Raw genomic sequence first — 24609 nt, 5'->3', positions numbered from 1 at the left:
ACTGACAAATGTGAAATAAATTATTACTATAGATCAGCCTCATTAATCATTAATCATCATCTTCCCTTCACCGTACACCAGTGAGCAAGAGTTGCCGCTGCATACTTCCTCCAAATGAATTTTCTCTGCCTGCCTCAATCTTCCCTTCCTTTTTGCCATTTTCTTTCTCTCCTTCTGTGTCACTCTACCTTTCTCTCTGATAGAATGTTTTATGCAGTGAGTGTCTAAGGAGAGTAGGTTTACTAACACAACAACTCCCCTCATCAGGCGAGGAAATGCTTGGTTTGCCCCAGTGAGAAATGATGAAAAGCATGCAGGAATAATAGTGGACACAGAGTCATTTTTTTATAGGAAAGCAGGAGGCTGCTCAGGGGGCTTAAATTGGTATTTTGTTTCTGCTAGCGGGTGCATATTGAAGCTTGTTGGCTCCACTGGAAGGAAGAATTGTATTAGCCAGAGGGAGAAACAGAAAGAAAGAGAATGACAGAATGAGAAAGAAAGACAGAGAGCGGGACGGCGTTATTGGCAGACGTTGCTGTTTAACAGGGCTGCCCAGATCCAAACACAGAGTTGGCCAGTGATTGGTCGGTTGTGGTTAGGTCTTGGCACAGGCGGTGGTAACAGCTGTTTGGAAATGATGGAAGCCCCCGAGAACGGAGACAGAGAAGAGCAGGACCGCGACAACAATCCAGAATTACTGTGAAATTCTGTTGTCCGGTCATTCTCCCGACACAGCTCAGACTGACGCAGAATGAGAAATAGAACGCCACAAATTAACAACAGGGAGAAAGAAAAAAAAATTAAGATACAAATGGGAGACTGGTGCTGGTACTGCACATGCTGAAAGGAACATGCAGTAATTGGATGCCTTCAATCTTAAGTTCTCCTCTGAGGCTTGTTTGTGGGCCTGTTTCATTTCACGCCTTCATCTCAGTCTAATGGGACAGATCATAAAGACATTATGTGTTGAAGACAAAATGAAATTCAAGCGTGCATGTTATTAGTGCTCCTTACAAAAGGAAATATCAACAAATATGCACAAATACTAATAAGCCTATTTATTGGTCATCAAGCCATTTTGTATAAATATAGCTTGACAGTGTAGAAACACTAATCAATGTGGTAATTACTCTGCAGTTCCTCCTTAATGTGAATCTGGTCACTTAACATGTGGTGTGCTTTACCCAACGGAGATCCAGATGGCAGCTTCACTATTCATAACTGCAGTCCCATCAGATTGTAACAGAGCTGTGTAAATACAATGGACAAAATCCAAAAGCAAAAACACATCAGCACATGGCTAAAAACACATCCAGGAATTACAACCACACCACTGTTATTTCTTCTGCCTCAGCCACGAGAGGTCTCTGTTAACAGCTACTGTTTTACCCGCTCAGGTACTCAAATCACACTTTAAGGAATCCTACAGAGGGAATAATAAATCCCCCCCACATCTCCCCTCCATTTTATTACTTTGTGTTTTTCTACATACAGCCCCTCTCTCCTGCAGATTTTAACTGTGGGGCTGTGCACATCTGGCTGTCAGATCATCCTATGGCGTATGAAGAACAAGCAGAGGCGATAGCAGCAGCAGCAGCAGCAGTAGCAGCTGGGGTGGTCCAGAAAGCCCTCTGGCACGACACAGTGACCAGCAATTGAAGGGCTTGTTAACCATTTCGAAAATGCCACCTAACTGGATAAGTGGATAATGGCAGCCAATCAGGAAGCTGATCATTTTGCACAACAGCTCTCTGAGACATGGATGCAGCGTATTCACACAAATCACAGCGTGCAAAGAGAACAGGGCGCAGCTAACATCTCTGAGACAAAGTTCATCCAGATATTCATCATTAAGTTCATCTGTCTGCGATCCCCCACAGAACCAACACTATCCTCACTGTCTGCCAGCTTATTTAGCCCCTCAGCTGTGTATTGTTGTGAGTAGCATAGAGTTCATATTCTATGAAATGTCAGACTGTGAGTGAGTCAGCCATGGCAGGTGCGTGGGATTGGCATCTACTGTAAATCTCTGGTTAACAGTATAATGAGTTACAGGGGAGCTCCTCCATATGGAAGGAAATGTGTTGGAGGGAAACATACTCCACACAAACAAGACCGGTTGCTCTCACCTGCCTGCATGGCTGAGGCACAGTGGAAACAAACACACACACACACACACACACACAAGACAGTGGATGTCTTTCTGTCAGCACCACCACATTCCGTTTGTGAGCAAGTGACAGAGGGATGCTCACAGACTCTTTCAGGCCACCACTGCAAATGCAAAGCAGTGGGACCCGCCCCCCCCCTCTCAAAAAAAAAAGGGGGGGGCTGGCCGCTAAAACAAACCCTCACTTATCATCACAAAAACAGGTAGAAAGAGCACAGTGATGGATAATATGGTGATTGCAGAGCTCTGATGAGGTACTCTGCCTTCTATTAAAAGTGCTGCGCTTGGAGCGTATTTCACTCTCGCTTGAGGTTGATGACTAAAAGAGGAACATTCAGTCATCCTCCCTCCACATCCTCTCCAGCTCACACACTCACACTCACACGCAGGCAGACACACTCAGACACATACAAAGTGAGCTGAAGGCTACACTTGCATGTCTCATGACGTTGTGGATGGGAGGTTGGGATATAAAGAGCGATGGGTTAATAAAGAATGCTTCATTTACTGATGAAGTCTTGATGCAGGAGTGGGCAGTCTTGCTTTAAGACATGTGATCTGACTCTCTCTCATCTCTCTCTCTCTCTTTCCAGCTGGTCTACGTTGTAATACACACACAGACACACACACACACACACACACACGGATGCACGCTCACTCACACTCGCTCTGCCTTTCTGACACAGACTCTACTTAGTGCGTTGGAGAGAGCACTGAGACTCACACTATCAGCACAGCTTCTCAATGGGGGGACGCAGCCAAGAGCAGACAGAGCAGTCATTCCACTGGAGCCTTCCGCTGCACGCGTGAGAAGGAGACGACAAGTGAGGGGGGTAAATTAGCTCCCTGTCACCACAACAGAGGAGTTCTACTGACGGAGAGGACACACAGACTGAAGGAAGGAGAGGAAAAGAGACCTGCACCTATGTGGCTGATACAGCAGTGACATGATCAGCCTCCCATCCCTCAAATCCTGGCCAGTTTGTGACACAGACCCCTGGGTGTTTTGCTTTTGGTGACTGTTTTGTGTTGCCAAGGATTTCAAAAGGGACTGAGCAGCAGGGGTGAATAGGAGGGGATACTGAGGAAAAGAACAGCATTTTAGCTCCTTTTGTGCGGTGTTCGGCTTATCTGACTACTGGAATTTGGCGCGGGAATCCCTGGCTTCAAAGTATGGATGGATATAAGACAGAGGAGTGAGTCTGCTGGGCGGGCAGGCAGGCAGTGATTCTGACTGAGCTCCTTTCCTCCTGAACGCACAGCTCAGGTAAGGGTGTGGGACTTTCGAGGAATACCTCTGGTGTTTGGGGATGGGATGGGATGGGATGGGTGGGGTTGGGGGTATGATTTTACCAGGAAAACTGAATCTTAGGGAAACATTTCCCACAAAATAGGCTGCAGCTTGCAGAAAAATGTGTCTGATGTGAGTAAAGATGACCAGGCTCATACTGTATGCAAGAAATATGAGAAACAGCTTCTACTAAAGACGTCCTGTATATCATGATACAAATATTCTTTTTCGGCCATGTTACATAAGTTTCAACCATGCTTAGATGGGCTAAACACGTTGCACTCACCTTGACACCTTCCTGAAAATAGGTACTGTGAGTGCATCTAATAAAATGCAAAAAGTTCAGATGGAAGCCTGTGTTATGATGAGACATCTCCACCACCCCGAGTGTTTTCCAGACTAATGTGTGACACTCAGACACGTACGTTTTGTGGGAGTCATCGCTGAAGTCTTCTCCGGGAAGAGTGCAGGAGACGAAACGAGTCTAATTTTGTGAAATCGATGTTGCACGCAGGTGCTCCACCGGCTCACCCGCTTGCAGGTGTGTCTGCCGCTCAACTCCTCGACCGCATTTATACTATCTGACGCTGGACTTAACAATTACGCAAAGAGGAGCTGTTCTGTCGGTTTGCATGGCACAACAAAGCTGAGAGTAAACTGCTCTGAATGTGTCTCTTTATATCGCGTGGAAAAGAAGACGGGGAGCCTGTTTATAAAAAGCTTACTTGCGCTGAGAAGAAACGAGGCACCGAGAGCAAGAGTTAGCTTCTCCTTTCTTGAAAGCTGCTTCCTTTCCCTCTGAAGTTGCTTTTAAATGAGACTCACGCTCGCTCGTTTTATTTAAAGTCTGCCGTCCGTCTTCACCTCTGGTGAAACGCTGCTGGTAAGCGCCACATACTATTTTAAGCAAGAATGCTTTCTGATAACCGGGAGGAGCTCAGGGTCTCTATGCAATATGCAGTTAACGATTCTATCGTATATGCAGGCAGCTTGGCGAACAGACACACTGTGGGGTTAAAAAAAAAAAAGACAGAAGAGGAAAACACACTCATGGGACCAGTTCACATTTCCACAAAAACCGCGGATTATGTTGGATTTAGTACAGGGGTGGGGATTTACAATGTGCTGTTCATAATAATATGCTTAATTTTCGCTGAATATTAAGCAGTCTCAATGTCACTGAGGGCAAAGAACACACGGGCAACATTTAGTAGCCTAATGGCTTTAATCTCTGACGCTCAAAACACAAAGTGTGTCTAGTTTGAGCAAACAGGCAAGCAAGCAGTGTCTTTGCTTTGTGGAAATAACCCACAGGGTCTGGCCTGCTGTCATGGCACTTTCTTCATTTTTATCTATACAGGCACCTTATTCAAACGTGAAATTCATGATTTCTGAAGTGTTTCTTTAACAGACCCCCTGGGGTTCATTCTGCTTCATAGCCTGTTGTGATATGGCAGAATCAAACATTAAAGGAGCTTTAGATTCACACAGAAAGACACAATCTCAGTGGAAAGTGAGAAATGTAACACAAGTGTAGCCAGATCCTGTGATGTCTGAGTGATACAGCCGGTGAGTGGGGTGAAAATATTCCTCACAAAACTGATCATCTGTCCGAGAATTGTACCTTTTCCCCAAACAGCCATAAACAGCCTCAGTGAGTAAGTTGGAGATGTGCCGTTTTAAAAGTCTGAGGCAGACACACCAAGTTGTTTTAGAGGAGGTGGAGGTGATGATTTTAAATATCCCACTGTGGGGGCCCTGAATGCAGAGAGGTGCTAATAACACCTGGAAAGGAGGAGAGCTTCATTATTCAATGAGGGCTAAGGCGTGTCTCCATATGCTGGGCCTCACCAGCCATTAGGCACTCACTGAACAAATCCGCAAAAAGGCTGTTTGTGCATAGAAATCCTATCTTTTATAAACTTTATGCAATAGTCAGGGCTCCAGTGACGATATTAACGGAGATGTAGTTGTCATAAAAAGAAGAAATAGCTCATTAAAAAATTATTTGTCTGACAAAAAGCTTGGAGTAGGATATTTTCCTTCTCCTGCATTTTATGTCTTATTTTGGTGTGGTACAAGTCCTTTTAGGCTACAGCAGGTTTGGACAAGACAAACATTAACGAGATAAAATTTGCGTTTGATCATTTGCTTGAGTCTTTTGTCTGCAGGGTTTTTTCCTTGAAGCCTCTGTCGCTCTTTTTTCTTTTCATTCGTCATGTTATTATAAGAAAATACCCATGGACGTATATGTAAATAAATCATACCAGTAGACGTCTTGGTCTAAATATTTCAAGTTGATATACAGTATTTCAGAAGATGTGCCAGTATTCTTGTCTCTTTCTTTTGTTTGACACAGTGAATTAAAGACAATGTGTGTGTTGTAAATATGTGTGTGGATATGCTGTAATACAACTCTGCCCCTGCCCTCCTCTTGTTTCCTCCCCTGCTGCGTGCTGTCCTGCAGACCCGGCCTTACCATGTCCTGGTTGTTGGCCATGTGGATTAGCCTTGGCTTCCTGTTGTTGTGCCAGGCCACGCTCTACCAGACCATCCAGCAGCACCATGTGGCCCGACCCGGTCGCACCGACATTCTCACCCTGGGTATGTACGCCTCTTTGACAGATTTCAGTTTAGCGGCATAATCTTACGGTGCGAGACGTTTCCCTGTCGATGGGGCAGCACTTCTCGGCTTTGGCTGTTTAAAAGCAGCAACAGCAAGAGGCTGCTGCAGTAAGTCAGAATGATTTGCCACAGCTCTGTACTGTAACATGATGATTCACCATGCTCACAGTCATAAGAGATAAGGAAAGGGGAAGACTACTAATTGTGCCTCTAATTGCATGTTACATACTTCTACTTAGTCACACTCAAATCTATCTCTCCGTACACATTTTGCGCTATTTATGGAAGTAATATTGTTGTTTGACTTTGATTCTTTTGCTGAGCTGCATGCTTGTGTTTAAAACCTAAATGTGGAAGCCCTGTTAGACAAAGAACATCTTCAAACATTGTGATTTTGCTGGTGGGGGTATGATTTCTGTCTGCGGTGAGGAATTCTTGACTACTGCACCCTGAATCTTGCTGGCAGACTGTTACGAGTAGGACAAGCTGTAGGCAAAAATCCGTATTACTGTGCTGGTAACCAAGAGAGCTTTGATCACTGTGGCTTAGATGGAAATGACAATTATGTTTCCCTCTTTTGCACTGGAAACGTTTGGCAATTAAGCTTGACGCCTTCTGCACTGTAGGGGCAAAAGGGGAAGGGTAGACGCCGAGGCAGCTCTAATTCTCTGATTATGGAAAAGCTTACCAGCATTTCTTATGGTGTATGTGGGAGTGTAACAGGGCAGGCAAAGGTTTTTTCGAGCAAAGCAAAGGCTTTCTTTAAGCTTCTAACAATGAGTGTGACTCCCATGCTGAACCCTCGTGCAGTGTGGCTCTCTCCGGAAGCCAAGCGGCCGTTAAACATTGATGCTATCTTCTGCTTGATTCTCTTTTGTGTGTTGCATTGCCAAGCTAAAAGACGGTAATTGAAGCACAGCGTGAGGAAGAAAAATCCAGCGCTGAATTGTCCATGCTTGTGTTAAACACTGGTGACTTTAAGCAGCATGTCGGAGAATTGGCTTACTTTTGCTTCGGAACAGCTGACACATGAAAATCCAAGCTATGATAGATAGAAAGTTCTCAAAGTATCCCGGTCCCGTTAATTGGAACAAGAGGGTGAGGGATGAGCGACAGAGAGCTCTATATGAATTTTTAAAGGCTAGCTTCCAGTTTTTCTTGTTTTTTTTTTTTCTTTCTTTCTTTCATTTTTTTTTTTTTTTTGACTGGTTGGCAAGTCGAGCTTGGTGCCAAAGATGTACAAGGAAGTGCAAGGCTCAGTAAGTGTCTTTTGAATAATGCAGTGGTCCCAAGGGAGAAGAAGAGGAACAAAAAATAGTCCCCCCACCCCCCTCTCCAACCTCCACCACCAACGTAGATCTAGAAGAGTCATCTAGGCAAAGGATGGTTATGGCTGAGAGTCCTCTGGAAGCTTTCCTGTCAGACAGATCAACTCACACACTTACTGCATACAACACTAAGGAGGGTGCGGACATGTACACACTTACATATTCACAAACCATTCTCTCGGTGAGGCCATTATGGTGTGGGATTTTCATGGGTCCTCTGGGGATACAGGAGCTGCGTTCAGGACACCGTCAGTCAGGTCTGAGAGGATGCAAACTTATATTGTAGAGATGGATGATAAAAACACACACTCGGTTGATCTGATCTTTTACAGTCTCGGATTTCATTTACATTATTGGACTGGTTTAGGCTGGGGACATTCAATTTTGAATAACGTCAATTAGAGATAATCAAAAGAAAAAAGATGTTACTTAATATACCAGAATTTATATTGGAGCTGTTATAGTGATAGTTTAGCACAAATACTCTGGAAAACTTTTAAAATCAAACAAACTGATGCATGACAGCAATAATTGGTGCTGACAATCATGATGCTGGGATACGTTATGATGTTTTACAACTTGGCGCTCAGAAGGAAAACATTTCTCTTTTTTTTCGCTGCTGCTCGGCAACTGTACAATTTACTGTATATCATGTTTTTTTTAAGAGGATTAAGCTGACATCAATCTTACTCAGCCGTGGAGTAGCGTTAACCGATTTAACCAGAACTGCTCTCTCAGAATTGAAATGCTATGATGAATATTTGAATTAGAATTGATTTTATAATTTGAGAAGCTCTCTGGTTTCATTGAGGCCAGAGCCCTCAGATATAAATAGATATGGATATGTAGGACGTGGCAAAAAAAAAGAGATGTCTTGCCTTGAAGAATCCATTGGTTTTCATGCTTTGCTGTTTTCTGTAATCAAATAATGTTTGCGTTTCTCTGGGAGACGCGCTGCGATGTACTGTCTGCCTTACTGTAAATGAAGTTGTAGATTGTTTTCTCTAATGAAGCACGACATACGGGTTTGAAAATGTATTCTGTGCAGATGAAAGAGGAATAGAAACCGCGTTTTATCTTAGACTCACACCTCAATTTTCTCAGATTATTGGCTGATTATCTTTAAAATGTATTGATGATAACATAGGGGAAGCTTCTTTCCCGTGCCTTGCATTGGAGCCTGCTATGCTTCTGTATTGTCCTCTGGACAGCTAGAAGCTAAGTCTTGAAAGGGGGAACATTGGGATGGTATTTTGTAAGAAACCGTGTCCTGAAATAAATTTCTGTGGATCTTGGCATGCAGCCCAGCCAACTGTCTGAGAGTCTGAGTGGTACAAAAACCGTCCCACATAGACAAAGATACACAGACAAGGGGCTGTGTGGGTATCTAAGGAGGGGAAGTGAAGGTCATGTTCAGCTAGGTACAGATGTAATCCTCTTGTCTGGTGAAGCATCTAACAATGTTGAGAAATCAGCTTAACTGCCTCCTGCAATGGTGAAATGACAGTGCATACCAAAAAAAGAAATGTTACTGCAGAGATAAAGTTTCAAGATCGCATTTATTTATTTTCTCCGAATGTTTCCATGACAAATCGGCATAGTCACCACTGAGGCGGAGATTGAGTAACGAGTTGCCTGACTGCTTCGTCACCTGCTCAGGAAGCGGCGCCGCTCTCTTTCCCATGAGCCCCCGCTTCACACAGCCTTCCCCTGCATCCTGCTCATGCGCCCGAAGATTGATGGCGGCCTGATTCTGGGCAGCCAATTCTGGTCTCTCAAGAAATAATCCACTACATTGACAGATGAGCTGAATGTGACATGACACACACAAGCCTCGGCTCTGCACTCTCCCCACCTGCCAACACAGCGAGCACAAGTGTTCACTGCCAAGACAGCAGCCACACAAATCAGACCACTCTTGACAGCACGTAGTATTGGACTCCATCACAAGTCAGTAAAAGTGCAACCAATTTACAATGTCAGTGTATTTCTGGCAGTAGTTACTGTAGATTTGGCGTGTTCTATCGTTAAAATGAAAGTGCTCCCTAATGTTTTGACTCCACATTGTAGTACAGTATTATCGATAAGTTATCCTTTGCGGGCACTGTATGTATTTACACCTGTTCACCTGCAGTATGCATCCAGTAGCATTGTTCATAGTGTATCAATGCCCAGTGGGGCCGTCTGAATGTAACAACACTTTAGCTGCTGCTTTGTTTTATTATGACTATGACAGGACAGTTTAAGAGAGTCTCAGATCTAATAGAGCAGCATGATTCCTCTTCCAGGCGCAGCTGTAAAACTAACTCTACTAGCCCGTTACACTTTGCTAACAGTCTGTTGTTGACGTTTTGTTTGACCACTTTTTTTTTTTTTTTTATCAGCCATGATGTCAAAGGCAGCACAGTGTATATGTACACCGTTACCAAACTCTGCTTCACACTTTAAATTAAACCACTTACTGTGTAAGTTAGCAGCTGTTCATTTGAAAGAATATCCTGATCAAAGGCTTTCAATGAAATGTGATTCAGCAGTGAATGGCAGCCATAGGCATACTGATTTTGCATGTGCATGAGAAATGTATTACATGACAGCACAAAATGGGTTATGGACTTGCTGAAAAGGCTGATAACTAATCCTGTGGTGCTGCTGTTATGTTTTTATCCATTGATATGAAATGGCTTGTAAAGTCTAATCACAGATGATTGGAAGGCATTTTAATGAGCTCATTGTTCAGCGTGCCATAATGCTCCCTCAGTGCAGGAAACTCATTGAGGTGAAAGAAAACATGTAATTACTTTGATTAGCCAAGATGGTCAAACAAGAGCAACAGTGTGATCAGAATCAAGGATGTGTTTGGTAAATATAAAGATGCTTTAAGAGCATGACCTGCCAAAATACTGTATTGCTGAACTATAGCTTTATGTATCCATTGAAGCTCCAGTATTTTAACTTAAGATCTAAGGATTGGGGTTTTCTGAGGAGAGAAAAATCTGACAAGATACAGGGCGTTAAAATAAACCTTCAGCTTGATTTAGGATAGCTGTCTTTTTGGTAAATGAGGACAGGGTGGAAGTATGGAAGCCATACATACACACGGCATGAATTGATTTTTTTTTTCTCTTTCTTTCCATTGCCGAGCGGATGGCTGCTTCAGAAGATTGATGATTTTTCGGGCAGTGTTTGGGAATGTTAAGAAATTAGCTTCACTGGCTCACAAAGTGAGTGCACACACTGTTTTCAACTCGCAACTCATTTTCATAGTTCTCAGACTTCTCATTACAATAGCGCAGTGTTGGTGGCAGACACACAGACGTGAGCATGCACTTTTGTTTTTTTTACACAGTCATCTTCAAAGTGGTAATCTCGCTGCTTCGCTTCTTCTGTGGAGGTGTAAGCTTTTTACAGTGTGAGCGGCAGATCCATCCACAATATCCACAACAACAGCTTTCCATATAGGCTCTCCTTGTTTTGTTTTGCCATTAAATCAGCTTTATTTACATCCCCATTAAACTGTGGGGACTAATTAGTGTGAGAGCTGATGGTGAAAGAACATTCAATTAAATTACAGTTACTTGAATGGATGACGCCTGAATCATATTTTTGAAGAGGAATTGTTTGATCTGGCTGGCAGCACTGGCTCATGTGGAAAAACAGTATAAGCCACATGCACACATTTACACACACACACTCACACACATACATATACATGCATACATATCCAAACCATTACTGTTAAATGTTGTGGAATAACCTTTTATGAGGCTACAGGTTGCCATGTTTTTTTTTTTTATATGTGCTTTTCTGTTTGAGAGAATATTCACTTGTGTATGTATCATGTAAAACCACCTCCTTTAGAGATAAATTAAACTAAGAGCTAAGGGGTGATGGAAATCATAAATCATATATGACGCAAATTTAATTAGAATTCATTTTGTGAATATGGCATCTACAAATCCTGCCTTTTGCCAACAGAGGATCTCAAATCCTATAATCTACCTCCACATGGGATTATAATTGCTTGGAAAACTGTGGGCTTAGGTAGAGAGCTCATCAGTGCTATGTGATCTGTCTCTCTCAAACACGCACACACACATGTCCTTCGAGGTAATGAAAGCAACCTTTTCTATAAAAAAAAAACAACAAAAAAAAAAAACTAGGCAATAACTGCCTGATCATTCAGGTGCCGAGCAGCACTCTCTCCGCGCCTGGCCTCTTCCCCCACCCCTTCGGCCCTCCCTCCCTCCCTCCTTCCATCTCCTCGTCTCTATCGGCCCCTCAGACGATTTGTCATGGATCAGATGAGACAATTTGTCATGGATTAGTGCACTTAAATGTCTGTGTGATAGTGGAAGCAGTCACTGGAAAAGCTTAGGAATCCTATTACACTGCGTTTTATGGCCAGCAAGAGTGGAGGGAGTGGAGGTTGAATTGGCAGTTTCTATGGCCTGTGTACCATTTCTTGACTTTTTCCTCCACACATAATCAGATATTCACTTAAAGGTGAGCTCCAATAAGAAAGAAGACCAGAAGTTATATATTCTTTCCTCATTCACCCCTTCTTGTATATGTTTCTATTTAATTGACTGTTAAATATACCCTTCCTTTAGTTGCCAAGTGCCAGCCAAGCTTTCCGTTCTCTCACGGGACATTAACACAATTATCACACTAACTGTGATAGATTCACCATTTGAAAGTTGCAGTAATCATTAACACAAGGGGTCTTTGATGTCAAACAGATTTTGTCAGTTGTTATGAGCTGATCTGATTAGCTGCAGCTAGCTAGTATGAGCTAATGCTATTACTAAAACTCTAAATATGCTATTTTTTTGCTAAACTCCAACGCAATGGATGATCCAGTCCTGAACAGTTATTATTCTAACGTTACCTGTAACCACAGAAAATATTAGCTACTGACACCCCATTGCCTTTGGAACTAACACTAGATTAGGTTACTACTGTTGGCAGTAAGCTAGTTAGCCGGGCATGCTAACTTATGTTGGAGTAGACAAACACAATGTTCAATTGTTTCACTTTTCGATTTCTCTCTTGTATTTTTGGTTTTGTAAAAGCTAAAAAAAAAAGAAGCCCCCACTGTCCAAACTCTTTAGATCCAGATTATAGCTCCTAATAAAAACTTCTTGGGCCCAATTTCTCTTAGATACGGGTGATTATGGGTGTGGTTTAGTAAACAGTCAAGTACGATGTTGTTTGCCAGTATATTTGACTGCAATAAGTCAGTCACCCAGTGAGAAATTACCTCTGTTTTTCTTAGTGTTTCACATTCAGTCTTGGCAAACAGATTCCATTTCAACCTGTGACAATATTGCCGTGTCATTAGTATTTATTTACTCAGCGGTCTTTCTCATCACAAGCCTTTAAGTGAATGCACTCTGGTGCATTTTCTACCTTCTTGACTGAGATTAGATGGTATCACATTGATCCTATTCTTGACTGATCTCAGATAATTGTGTCAGGCAGAGTGTACAGGTGCTATTTCAACAGGTGGCTCAATCCCCCAATTATTTTCATTAAACGGAAGAGTTTGAAAATAGACAAACCAGTCACACAGTGCAAAGTGTGTCCAAACAACCCAACTGTCTATCAGTACCTCGTGATGCAGTCAACCTGTTTTCATCTAGATTAAATAGTCCTCTATGTGTACTTTCTCTGTCAGATCCTATTTATTCCAGCTCCCTGCAACACATCAGTTTTTCTTGCATTAAAGAGAGCAACAGAAAGTTACTGTAACATCAACCATTATCATCTTTATCCATACAGTATCTTATGCAGCTTCTCTATCACCTCTACGCCCCTCAAGCCCTTTAGTGGCATCTCACTGAAGTGAAATAGCTTGCTTATGTTAATGGAGCAAAGACACACTGCCAGGTAATTGTGATTCAGCACAGCTACCTCGTGGCATCATTTAAAACCACTGCAGGGGACAAATGTTGCTCATTGAGTGTTTTGTTTGCAGAGGACTCACTTTGCCCCAGCAACTCATTTACCCAGTGGCAGTCAAATTAGGTTGTCTTAACCGTACTACTAATTTACTCTCTAACACATTTCACTGGTCTGTTTTTTGTCTTGTTCTGTTTTTCTTTGCTTTTTTTCGCAATCACTTTTCGTAAGACACTTAAGTGGAGTATGTAAAGCATAAATTATTTTTGGTATTGCTTTTAGCCACAATTTCAGAAATGTGAACAGACAGCAGACAACAGAATCCAAAACAAAACTTGCATGTTGACCTCTGCCATCTTAGCCATGTAGCTGGTTTTCTAATGCCAAGTGAATATTCTACACGTTTCTGTCTTTTATGGCTTAATTTCTTAAATGTTGAAAGAGACGCAGATAGAATCATTGATTCTGAATTTCAACTTTTGCCCCTGGTTTGCTTTGATAAATTCCTCCTTCACTGACATTTTATCCTTTGAAAGATTAATCAGATTAATACGATCAACGTAAAGATTTAAAATGTTAGCGTCGTTTGCAGCTTGTTTCCGTCGCAGCAAAGTGGCCAAAAAAACCCCACTTAAAGCAGTTTCAGACTTTTTCTTCTCCTCTCATGTTGCCCCTCTAAACGTAAACACACCTCATTAATAAACATTCACAAAATGTGTGAAAACCACTTCATCTTTGCATCCTCTGTGTTTAGATTTGTTTTCACAGTCCTAATAACATGAAATTTGAGATGCATATATTCAATTTGTTGCCATGGTTACTTGCTTTCTCAGTTCACCCCAGTGAATCATTCATTCGAGGCCTGACAGGGGCCAAAAATGGATTATGGGTCTTGGAATTATGGAAACAGAAATCCCCTTGCTTGAATATGTCCCCACTTGTCAAACGTATGATTGAAAGTCTGTCTAAATTTTCCAACCGCGGTGCTCTGTCAGCATTAGCTGAGGTCTATTTGTCCTGTCTGATGTGTTTGGATGAATGTGGCTGCTGTGCCGAGGCAGCATTGTATTGTCTTATCACAGCTTTATCTGACAGCAGACGCTCTAATAATGGAAGTTAGGTTGAGATGTCACAGTTAACTGTTCATCACTGCTATACAGAGTACGACACATAAGATGGACACAGCCAAATGCCTGAATAAATAGACAGGATATCTTATTTTAATCCGTATCAGCCACCATGTTGTGGTTTTCACATTGTTGTGTATCTTGTATTAAATGTGCCAGTCACTTGTACTGTACATGGTGAGAATGGTGACAGACTGTTGAAAATGTAGGAGGACAATTAGTATCCGCTGGCCCTGCAATGTATCTTCATTTGCCACAGTATCTCCAGCGCATGTCAGGTTCACTGAACATGGCTCAATGCCCTCATACCTTCCCGCTCGGTGCCTGTTGGCCAGGAGAAGCGAAAGAATGAAGGATGAGGTGGCACCTGCATGTGTCTGTCTGTAGCCTAATGACCCAGAGGAGCTTCCTCTCTCACACACTATCTCCTTCCCCACTTTTATGCTCTTTGTCTTTGTCATTCTCCGGACATCTCGTCTGCCTATTAGCTGCAGAGCTCATCTTCCTCGGGTCTTATCCCAATCCTGTTCGTTCACTCACAGAATCTTCTATATGTCAGTTTCCCCTGTGGCAATGTCCAAAAAAGACATGTTTCACTTCAATTATCTTGGGAAACTCAGGCAAAGAAGGCAGCGTGTATTTGCAAGGAAAAATTGTTTTGAACCTTGGACAGCCAGACAGACTGTGTAGGATTTTCTCTTCCTCATCTCTCATCCCAAAGGTTTAAGTGATGTGAGCTGCAAGGCTTTTCCAACAAAAAGACCTTTTGACCTGCTTTCTGTAAGTTTTGTGAGTTGAGTGTAAATGAGGATTAATGCCTGCTCTAAGGAACTTGTTCAACCTTCTCCCTGAAGGCATCGACAGAAAATAAAAACAGGATGGCATACATGTGTACAAAATAAGAGTGTTATTGGAACTGAGCTGGTAGAACTGAATACCTTTCCACATGCCGTCTTTGATCATACCATCTTTTCCCCGTCCTTGAGGATTTCAGCCCCCTCCAAGGCATAAACTGCAAGGCACGCCTGCATGCTAAATAAAAAGTGCTGGAACTGTACTGATGTATAACTGCATCCCTCACCTCATTTTTTTTTATCATAGTATGTTTTTTTCTTTGTCCTTGTGGAGTTGAATCCACATCAAGGCTTGTGAGCTTAAGCTCCTTCATGAGAGACAAACAAAAAGATCACTTTTATAATGTTGCCGCTGAGCTTTTTACTTTTGTAGGACAATCAGACTAAGTCACGCTGCAAAAATATTTTCAATCCCTCACATCATGGGAAGTTGAAATAGCATGTCTGTGCCCAACATTTGGCCCAAAAGCAAGCCGTGTGGGTTAATATTGTCCAGTCCAGAGCAAACACGAAAGCCAGAAAGTCGGGTAAAAAATGGTTTCTGTAGACAAGCCAAATGCTGCTTTATTTCTCTTTTTCAATTTCTGTATTTTTTCTCCTATTGATGGCCTACACTCCTGTATGTGTGTGACTTGGTGTAAGCGTGTAATGAAAAGTGTACTCAGAGCTGAGCCAATGTGCTCTGCTCTCGTCAGGATCAAGGGCTTTAGTTTCGCTCTCAGCAGATGCAAAGAAGAGTAGCGGTGCGATGTTTCGCTGAAGAGAGAAGAAGTACCTCTGGCTCACTTGCTATATATTAGCTTTTAGTATTGCATTCCACCTCTTCCCCCCGTATTGTTAAGTGCAAGCCTCACATAGAACTGCTCTCCCATCTCGACGTGACACCCCCTTTTTCTCAGGTGCAATCAAAGTGTAACTTTTTGATTTATCCATGAAAAAAAATACAGAAATGTTTTGTGAGACATTCAGTGGAGCGGGCTGCACCTCTGTGTTTTCTTTTTCTTTTTTTGCAGAATGTATGTGAGACAGAGAGCTGGCAGGCAGAGATGAAGCTGGCTCATATTAGCCCCAGTCACCAGTATTACTCATTCACTATCTTAGCCACTTATTTTGTACTTGCACACCTTTATCTGCTGTCTCATGGCAGGATGGATATGCACACATGCTGTTAGTACGATATATTATACTGTACATGTGACATCATCAGGGCATCACCACGACATGAGAAATGGCTTCAGCTGTAGTTGCTGCTTCTCAGAGCTTGTTGAGCTGTAGAGGAGCTGCGCGCACACTGTCAGGGCAGACACACAAGGCCGGGTCTCTGTGCAGCAACATGTTGCTGTAGTGATGTTATTACAATTTTGGATGATTCACATGAGAGGGCAGACAGGCAGGCAGACAACATTGTAGTTTTTCTTTTTTTTTCTCTTGGCTCTTCAGCAAATGAGAAATGTCACCCACAGCTGCAGCTGGGGCAGGCTTAAGGGGGTACATATTCAAAGAGCTACGACTATTTGTTCCACTGGTGTAATGTAGTTGGCGTTATATACCGGAGGGGAGAGGAATAAACGCTAAGAATGCAAAGGAATATTTAGCTAGTGAGGAGGAACAGGGAGCACAGAGTGAAGAAGAAAAGGGAGACTCATTAGAGATGAGAAGTATCAGTCTGACTTGGAGGATATATCAGTTTCTGACAGGAGGCTCTCCGCTCTGACATTGTGACAGCCACCCTACCAAAATTTGCTGTGTGATGTGTATGTGTATGTATATGTAGATGTTTTTGTATCACAACATGATGTGCACATAGAAACAGTATCGTTTAGTCACATTTTTGATCTTGAACTTTCTGTTACATTGTACCTCAGCCTTTTGATAACTTGTTGTTTGAGTACATTCCAGTTCTTCAAAATACAACCTGACATCCTGTCTTTTGTTACAGTAGAATAGCAGTGTCATTTAGAGAAATACACCATTTACTTCTGTTTATGTTATATAACCTTAATCATTTTACAGTGCACGCCAATGTTATCTAATGCTTTGTCATAATTTTTTATTTACTTATCTTGAGCTGCTTTGCAGGACAAACTTTACAATGTCAAATCAATCTTGAAATTAACTGCTGTTCTGGCTCACAAAGATGCCTCAAATAAAGATAAAGGGAAGTGGGAATAAAGTTTATGTCAGCATGTTTTAGAAGCGTTATTGCTTTGGGAGACTGTTTTGTTCCATCAGACTTTTTATCCTCTTCTGCTTGACTGTCTGTGTATATTTGACGTGTCTGTATTAATCATTAGTGGAGTTGGATTTGACAACTTTTACTTTGTTATAAAAGTGTAACTTAGTTTTAATCATGGTTGGGGCCGCAATGCCGCAGTGGTCTGGTATTATAACGATAATAATAATGATAAATAATTAATAAAAGTAAATGAACAGATAACATGATACAAATAAAAGTAACCCTCTTCAGTCCTCTTTTGTGTCTGCTGAAATGTTAAGCAGATTAATGTTAAGTAGACACTGACCCAGAAAAGGGTTCCAGGTTTCTTGTCTTTATTGAACCCATGAGAGAGAATCTACTCAAGTTTAACATTATCTACAACTTCCTCAATCCATCTGTCATATATGGGGAGAAGTGTGCTTCCATGAACAAGACTAGTCTGGCATTCATATAGTGGATTATGTGTAGAACTTTACATTGGGTTAGACCATTGCAGGCACATATCGAAGAGGAATGGACCAAATCTAGGATATGGTCCCGCATTTCCCGCATCAAGCGATAGCGACACCTAAACTGTTTTTAAAGTAAAAATGCACTTAATGGTTACAGTTTCTCAATGTGAGAATTTGATGCCTTTCTTTGCCATGTACAATGAATGTGTATGTGCATGTATAATCAATTGATAATGAAAATGATCATTAGCTACAGCCTTAAATGCACCGTATGTAACTTCTGTTGCCAGGAGTCTCTCAATCAAAACAGTAAGAAAAGATGGCGTTGGGTGAGTTTTTGTCTTCACCACAATTACTGTAAGCTTCTCCCGGTTAGAATTCTTTCAGTGTCAGCCATTCAGGAAATCAAACAGACCCGGTGATTATAACAGTTAAAAACACTGAATACAGCAGTTTCACGTTTAAAGTCAGTGTTTCACCAAAGCCGTACGGAGGACAGAGACACCAGGGAAGTGTTGGGGATTAAAACCGGTAAACGAATAAAGCAGTTTCACTTAAAAATAAAATCAGTGATTTGCCGACGTGCTTTGATGGACACAGGACAGGATGTCTCAAGTGGCTGGGAGCTGAGTTGTCTAACATTTGCCTGGCTTTTTTCTCTGATAACATAAGATCCAGAGGTAGGGTGATTAAAATCCTTCATCTGGTTAAGATATATAGTTGAAAACCACCATGTAAAAAGTGTATGTAGTTTAAAACTAGATAAAAGTCAATTTTGAGCTTCTGACAGGCAACTACAACACCTACACATGCATAGGGGATATGATATCATTGACAGATGACCAAATGATACGGAGCGTTACCATATTAAAATTGTATTACTCTAGGTTTACTGATAACATTTAGGAAAATGTAAGTACACAACTCAAAAAAATGTATAACATAGGTTTAGTCAATTTTAGACATTTTAATGTGTTAAAGTTACATAAAATGGCCTATATACATGACTGACTATATTAAAAAGTTAATGTTAAACCCAGTTGCATGTTGCTGTCAGCCTTTATATCACTGCTTGTGTGTAAAGAATCTCAGCCAAAACACCATATCCAAGCATACAACACACCAACGTATTGAGCAAGACATTAGATTATGTCATTCTCTGTGTCAAAAGTCAGCAATTTGTGTGATAAATATTTCACTTTACCAACATCAGAAAAGGATAAAGACACCTGGGATGAACTTGAGTACCACTTCAGCACTGAATCACTGAGGGCAGATTTTCTGGAGCCTGAGGACATGAGAGCCCTAGAGTTGCATGGAGCAGAGGTTATCCAACAGCAGCGCTCGGAGACGAGGAGACCTCTTTCTCACTCTGTAGCCAGAGGTGCGGTGTGCTAATGTTAGTAGTTTTGGTGATATTGGAAGGTGAATACGAGCCCCTCGTAAGGTCTTATAGGCTCTTGTGAACACACCATCTTATCCTGAAGTGAATTGGATGAGGAAGGCGTACAGATCTTGGCACTCTCTGCAAGGACACTCGTAATAGGTTTCTTACACATGGGAAAGCAGCAGCAATAAAACAGACTCATATTCCTTTTCATGAGCAAGAGGGGATTATCTAGTTTTAAAGTAGGAATCTGGCTTCCGTACTGTACATGTGAAGGATATAAATCGGTACTAGAGAAGAATATACATCAATACTGCATAAATTGTAGGTTTAACTATGATAATGGTGTAAAACATTTAAGAACCATAAGGCAATGACTTGCTAATCTTTCTAATCTCTTATTGTTATCCAGGAAGAATACTTGCGCCTATGCTTTGTGGCTGAATATGAGAGTAAAGACAATTAGATTCATGTTTTCTGTGAATGTGTGGATCTTGTTAAAACCTTGCTGCCAGTTGGAGGAGGCAGCAGTGTTTTTGAAGAAATTTGGCCGATCAATCCAACGTCTGCTGTCCAACGACTACACTACCATCGATCATCGTTTACATCTCATTCCCAGCAAGATGCTAGTTGCCATCTCGTAACATTTTCCTCTGGACATTTGCATGTCTGGCTGGATCCACCTGCCTGTCTGTTTGCAAGAAAGAGGGGGGAAAGAGAATGTGCTTATGTGTATGCAAAAGAACAAGACAGGATGTGACTGCCTGAGCCAGCCAACCAGCTTGCTGTGGTGCTGTTGCTGAAGGCCGGCCAGACAGATGGCATCCATTTGATCCGGGAGATGCTGTAATGGTGGGCCAGGAGCGGCTGAGAGAGGTTGTTATTGGGTCTTCATGAGCAGGCCATACTGCCAGTCTGCCAGGCAGTGAAAACTTTAACCTTTTTAAAAGCTTACCTTCTTTTCCCCAACTACCTCACTGATGTGTTGGCTGATGCAGCAGATAGTTAACATGACTTTCTCAAAGCTCGCAGCGTGTATATTCATCAGTGTTTGCATATGGATTTTACCGTCTGTCCAAACTTAAAGGGCAATGCTAGCGTTACTTATTCTTTTAACTTCTATCTTCAAAACCTCTTAAGAGACTAAATCCACAAAAAATCAAACTGTCAACGTTTGTGTTTGTAGCCATGATTTGATATAGCTTCTGTCTCTGTGCCATAGTCATTTATTGTTGCCCAAAAACTCAACAAATAAGTGAAAAGCACACAAAATAGCCATACTGTTACAATAAACATGGACTATGTAGTTAATTCTGGGACATTTGTCGTCTCTGGAATGTAGCTCCACGTCGAACAGACTTTACTGAGCTTGCTTGAGAAGACTGTAGGCTGGCAGTGTTCGTTGCAGAAGTGATGGCACACCCAGATACAACAGCATGGTTATCTAACCCAGTAAACCCCTGATCAATACCACTAAAATATGAAGTAATTACAAATCCACTGAATACAGTTTTATTTATTTTTAGCCAAAGCCCAAGAAGAATGAAGCCAATTAATGAAAAACTACAATGAAAGATCCATATTAAAGAACCACCTGAAACAAAAGTCAGTGCACCCTTCATTTGTGAGATTCCATTCTGTCTTTACTTTTTGATGACAGATTGGAGATGGAGTCGAACACAAACCTGTGGGGAGTTCTGACATTCTTCACAGATGATTTTTTTTTTCAGCTGCTTATTGCTGGAGGGATTTTGTTGCTCTACCCTCCACTTTAAAATACTCCAAAGGTGTTATATTTGAAGTGGAGACATACCTGGTCAGGTCATAGTTTCCCCTTTACTTTACAAACTCTGGTGTGATTTTTTTTCTTTCTTGTGCAGTGTGTTTGGAATTGTCATGTTGGAAAATTGACTGTCCTGCCAAGTCTCTGGAGACTGGGAGTCGTCTTTTCATTCAGTATTTGGGTATACACCGGGCCAGCTCTAAATGTCATCTCCCCTGCACCTTTTGCTGTCATGCAGTCCCATGATGGAGTCACTGTGGTAGTCTTGGTCATGTCCACAACAAAAATGCTGGACTGCATCTGATCCAAACACATTTATTTTGGTTTCATCTGATAAAAGAATGTGCCGCCAATATTCATTAGGCATTTTTTCATGTTCTTTGGCAAAGTTTGATCTTGCAGTTTTGTGCAGTTTTGTGAGCAACGGCTTGCTTCTTGGAGACCGTGCATTAAAGTTGATTTCATGCAATGTCCTTCTCAAATACCTGTTATTTTGTGCTAATTAGCAAATCTTGGCACATGATCAACATGTTGAATAGAGAACATTCCTTGCTATACATCCGCATGTTAGCTTTGTCATTGTGAGCATATTAGCATGCCGGCATTAGCATCTATCCCAAAGCATCACTGTGCCTAAGCACAGCCTCACAGAGCTGCTAGTATGGCTGTAGTCTTGGATGATGTCTTTTAAAAGGATTTGTTGATAATAATAAAGGATAAGTTAACAGTAGCATTTTGTACCACAATGTGATTCAGTCGGACTCATCAAGCTCATGCTGGTGTCCAACCTATTTCTGTGATCACCAAACAGATTTAAATGGAACAATGTAGGCTATAGGACCTATTTCTAGGTAAAAGTAAGACATCAGCTATGATGCTGTTGGGTAACACCACCCAAACAAGCTTGTTCTGATTGCTTTCCAAAACCACCACTTATACAAACGGTGCTGCTTTTAAAGGTGTTAGATTTGAATGGGAGTAGCTTTGTACTGCATTGTCAAAATAGTTTGTTTTACTTAATCAGTCCAACACAGAACATATGCTAAGTCCAAACAGAGCTAATCTTCTCTGTACACACATTTGATATGAGATGAAAGGCGACATCTTAAGCACAGTGTGTTTAATATCACAATGAACACAGTGATTGTCTCCCTGTCCCTTTCTCCCTGTTTCCTGTCACGGGGTGGAGACGTTTTCAGGATCACATTCGGCCCCTTATCTCGTCACACTTGCAAATCCATTTTTAAAAGGTTAGACATTAATGGCAAGAATCCCACTCCTTCCTCCTCCCCCACTCCCTCCCACTTCTCAGATATGAGATTACACATTTCACCCTGAGCAACAGACAGAAACTAATCCGCAGTCCATGTGAGATATTAGGCCTATGCTTGCCGTGCGGCTGACAGCTCTGCGGGGCCTAGTTTTGATATTGGGCGTTTAACAGGCCACTGTAAAAACCCAGCTTCCGTTAGGCGCTAAACCACACACAGATGCACATGCACGCACACTGTGCGCGCACTCCCACGCGATTGCTTTTGCACCAACCATGTGCTTAAATGTGCAAACACTTGAACTTCCACACTCACAGACCCAGAGCAGATGTCTCAGCCTGGCGTTGATGAAAAAACCATGCAGCATGATTCTGAGCATAGCAAGTGTTAAATAGCAAGATAAGCACTGGGCCTATCAGAGCAAGTGTGATAAGTATCCCATTAAGTGCCCTATGGCTTCCACTTTCTCTCTGAATCAGTGGATCTTAAGTGGTGAAATTAATATTTAAAGCCTCTGGTACTACAGACACTTCTAAGGTGATTGCATCAAACTCGAAATAGGTTTGACAATATCAAACCAACCTTTTGACTCATCTTTTAGAGCACCCGGCTTATCTAAAACTTGAATTATGTTTCAAACCAAATTCCCTTTGTTCTGCACTCATTTCACATTTATTGCTGAGTTTTTTTTTTTTTCAGTGCGCATACATATGACTGCACATATTTACCTGCAGCACATCTAGTATTCATACTTGCATGTCTGCTATTCACCATTTATGTGAGAGGCTCGGTGCTAAATGTGTTCACTTTTAGCTTATTTCTGCTTTAAATAGCCCCACACAATATTCAGACAGTTTGAAACGTAATGACAAAAAGAAGGATCTTGTTTGTTCTACAGACAAAGAACTCACTTCCCCACAGTTCCTCACTGTTCACACCTGGGGACGACCCTCCCCCAGGGACCGATAGGAAATGTCACCAATGGATCAGAATGAAAATATTTCTTAAAATGACAAACAGGAGTTTATTCTAGTTGTTTGTATTTCAGACTTAATCATCAGACTGTGTAGAAAAACCACATGAACTGTTGGCAGCTTTTCCATTGGCTGCTTTACTTCACAACCCCTATAATGTCAGCCCTATCAAACATACGCTCTGTTCATGCTGTTTAAATAAAAGACAGACTCGTCCACAGTTTTAAGAGCCAGGAGGGAATTTACTCAGCATCATCATGCATGTCCAATTCATTAGCATCTAGCGCTTTCTAAGAATAACGTAATTCAATTTAAAGATCTGAATTTTTAACATCAAGAACTTGGTCGTATTAATAAATTACCACCACACAATTTGGAGGACTTTGAACCAGCATCTCTATGTAGTGGGAATAAATCAACACATACAGGGTTTGGAAACATAAAACATCACACATCTTTACATTGACTCAGGACGTGAGCATTGTGTGTGTGTGTATTTGTGTGTGTTTGTGTGGATGTGTGGTTTTTATGGTAAACCACCCAGCATGGTCTGACATTAAATTAGTTATGTATAGTATTCCAGCCATGTTTTTTTTTTAGTTTGACTGTTTGAGTTTGTAAGTAAACAAGGCTTGTGGACATGAAACGGGCTTCAAATCAGAAACACCAAACATCTCAAATTGAAGCATGCATTTATTTTCTTCTTTCTCCCTCATCACTGGCTATATTAAGAGGTAGAGCAGCATGTAACACTTGCACATCAAAAGCAGCAAAGTGTCGCGCTCTTCCTCATACCTGAGCTCGCGCTGAAAGCTGTTCATTGGATGTACAAGATCATGTTAGCGGCACGACTCAAGTTTTTGTCGTCTGTGGACGCGGTGATGAGATTAAAGCGTCTTTTGTCACTTTAATGAACATCACGCTCCCTGCACAGGCCTGTGTACAGCGCAGAATAGATGTCAGTCGATAGACAGCCAAGTGTCTATTGTGCTTGTGTTGTGAATAGAGCTGTGAGCTCTGGACTACGGGTAATGAGTTACTGTATGTGTGTTTGAGACGTGAGCCGACGCCGAGCCAACACTTGTCACAGAGTGAAAAAGTGGGTGGGGAGTGGTGGCTGTCAGCTTGTGTGCTTAGACCCTCCATTCACACCAGTCCGCTGTTCTAAATCCAATTCATAAGCCCTTAATGGACTGCGCAAATTGTCTCTCTAGGATCTTAACTGGAG

The 24609-nt window shown here is 41.8% G+C and overlaps 1 protein-coding gene across 4 annotated transcripts in view; it reads left to right on the top strand.

Moving 5' to 3' along the window:
• The first annotated feature begins 2709 nt into the window (after positions 1 to 2709).
• tafa1b (TAFA chemokine like family member 1b) overlaps positions 2710 to 24609 on the top strand; it is a 106311-nt gene continuing 84411 nt past the window's right edge. For 2 of the 4 annotated variants that reach the window (XR_015438573.1, XR_015438574.1), the window contains exons 1-2: positions 2714 to 3437; positions 5929 to 6065. Coding sequence is in view for 2 of the 4 variants with exons in the window: in XM_023427998.2 (XP_023283766.1) it covers positions 5942 to 6065 (124 nt within the window). In the remaining 2 variants the exon portion in view is untranslated. Of the gene's footprint in view, positions 3438 to 5928; positions 6066 to 24609 lie in introns of all 4 variants that reach the window. The other 2 variants (XM_023427998.2, XM_023428001.2) reach the window with 2 other exon arrangements.

This window comes from Seriola lalandi, unplaced genomic scaffold (genome assembly GCF_002814215.2).
Source record: "Seriola lalandi dorsalis isolate HSWRI2012SDOR001 ecotype SW California unplaced genomic scaffold, Sedor1 jcf7180002054864, whole genome shotgun sequence".
NCBI lineage: Eukaryota > Metazoa > Chordata > Actinopteri > Carangiformes > Carangidae > Seriola > Seriola lalandi.
Note: the sequence above shows the minus strand (reverse complement) of the source record. Positions and strands in the feature narration are given on the sequence as shown.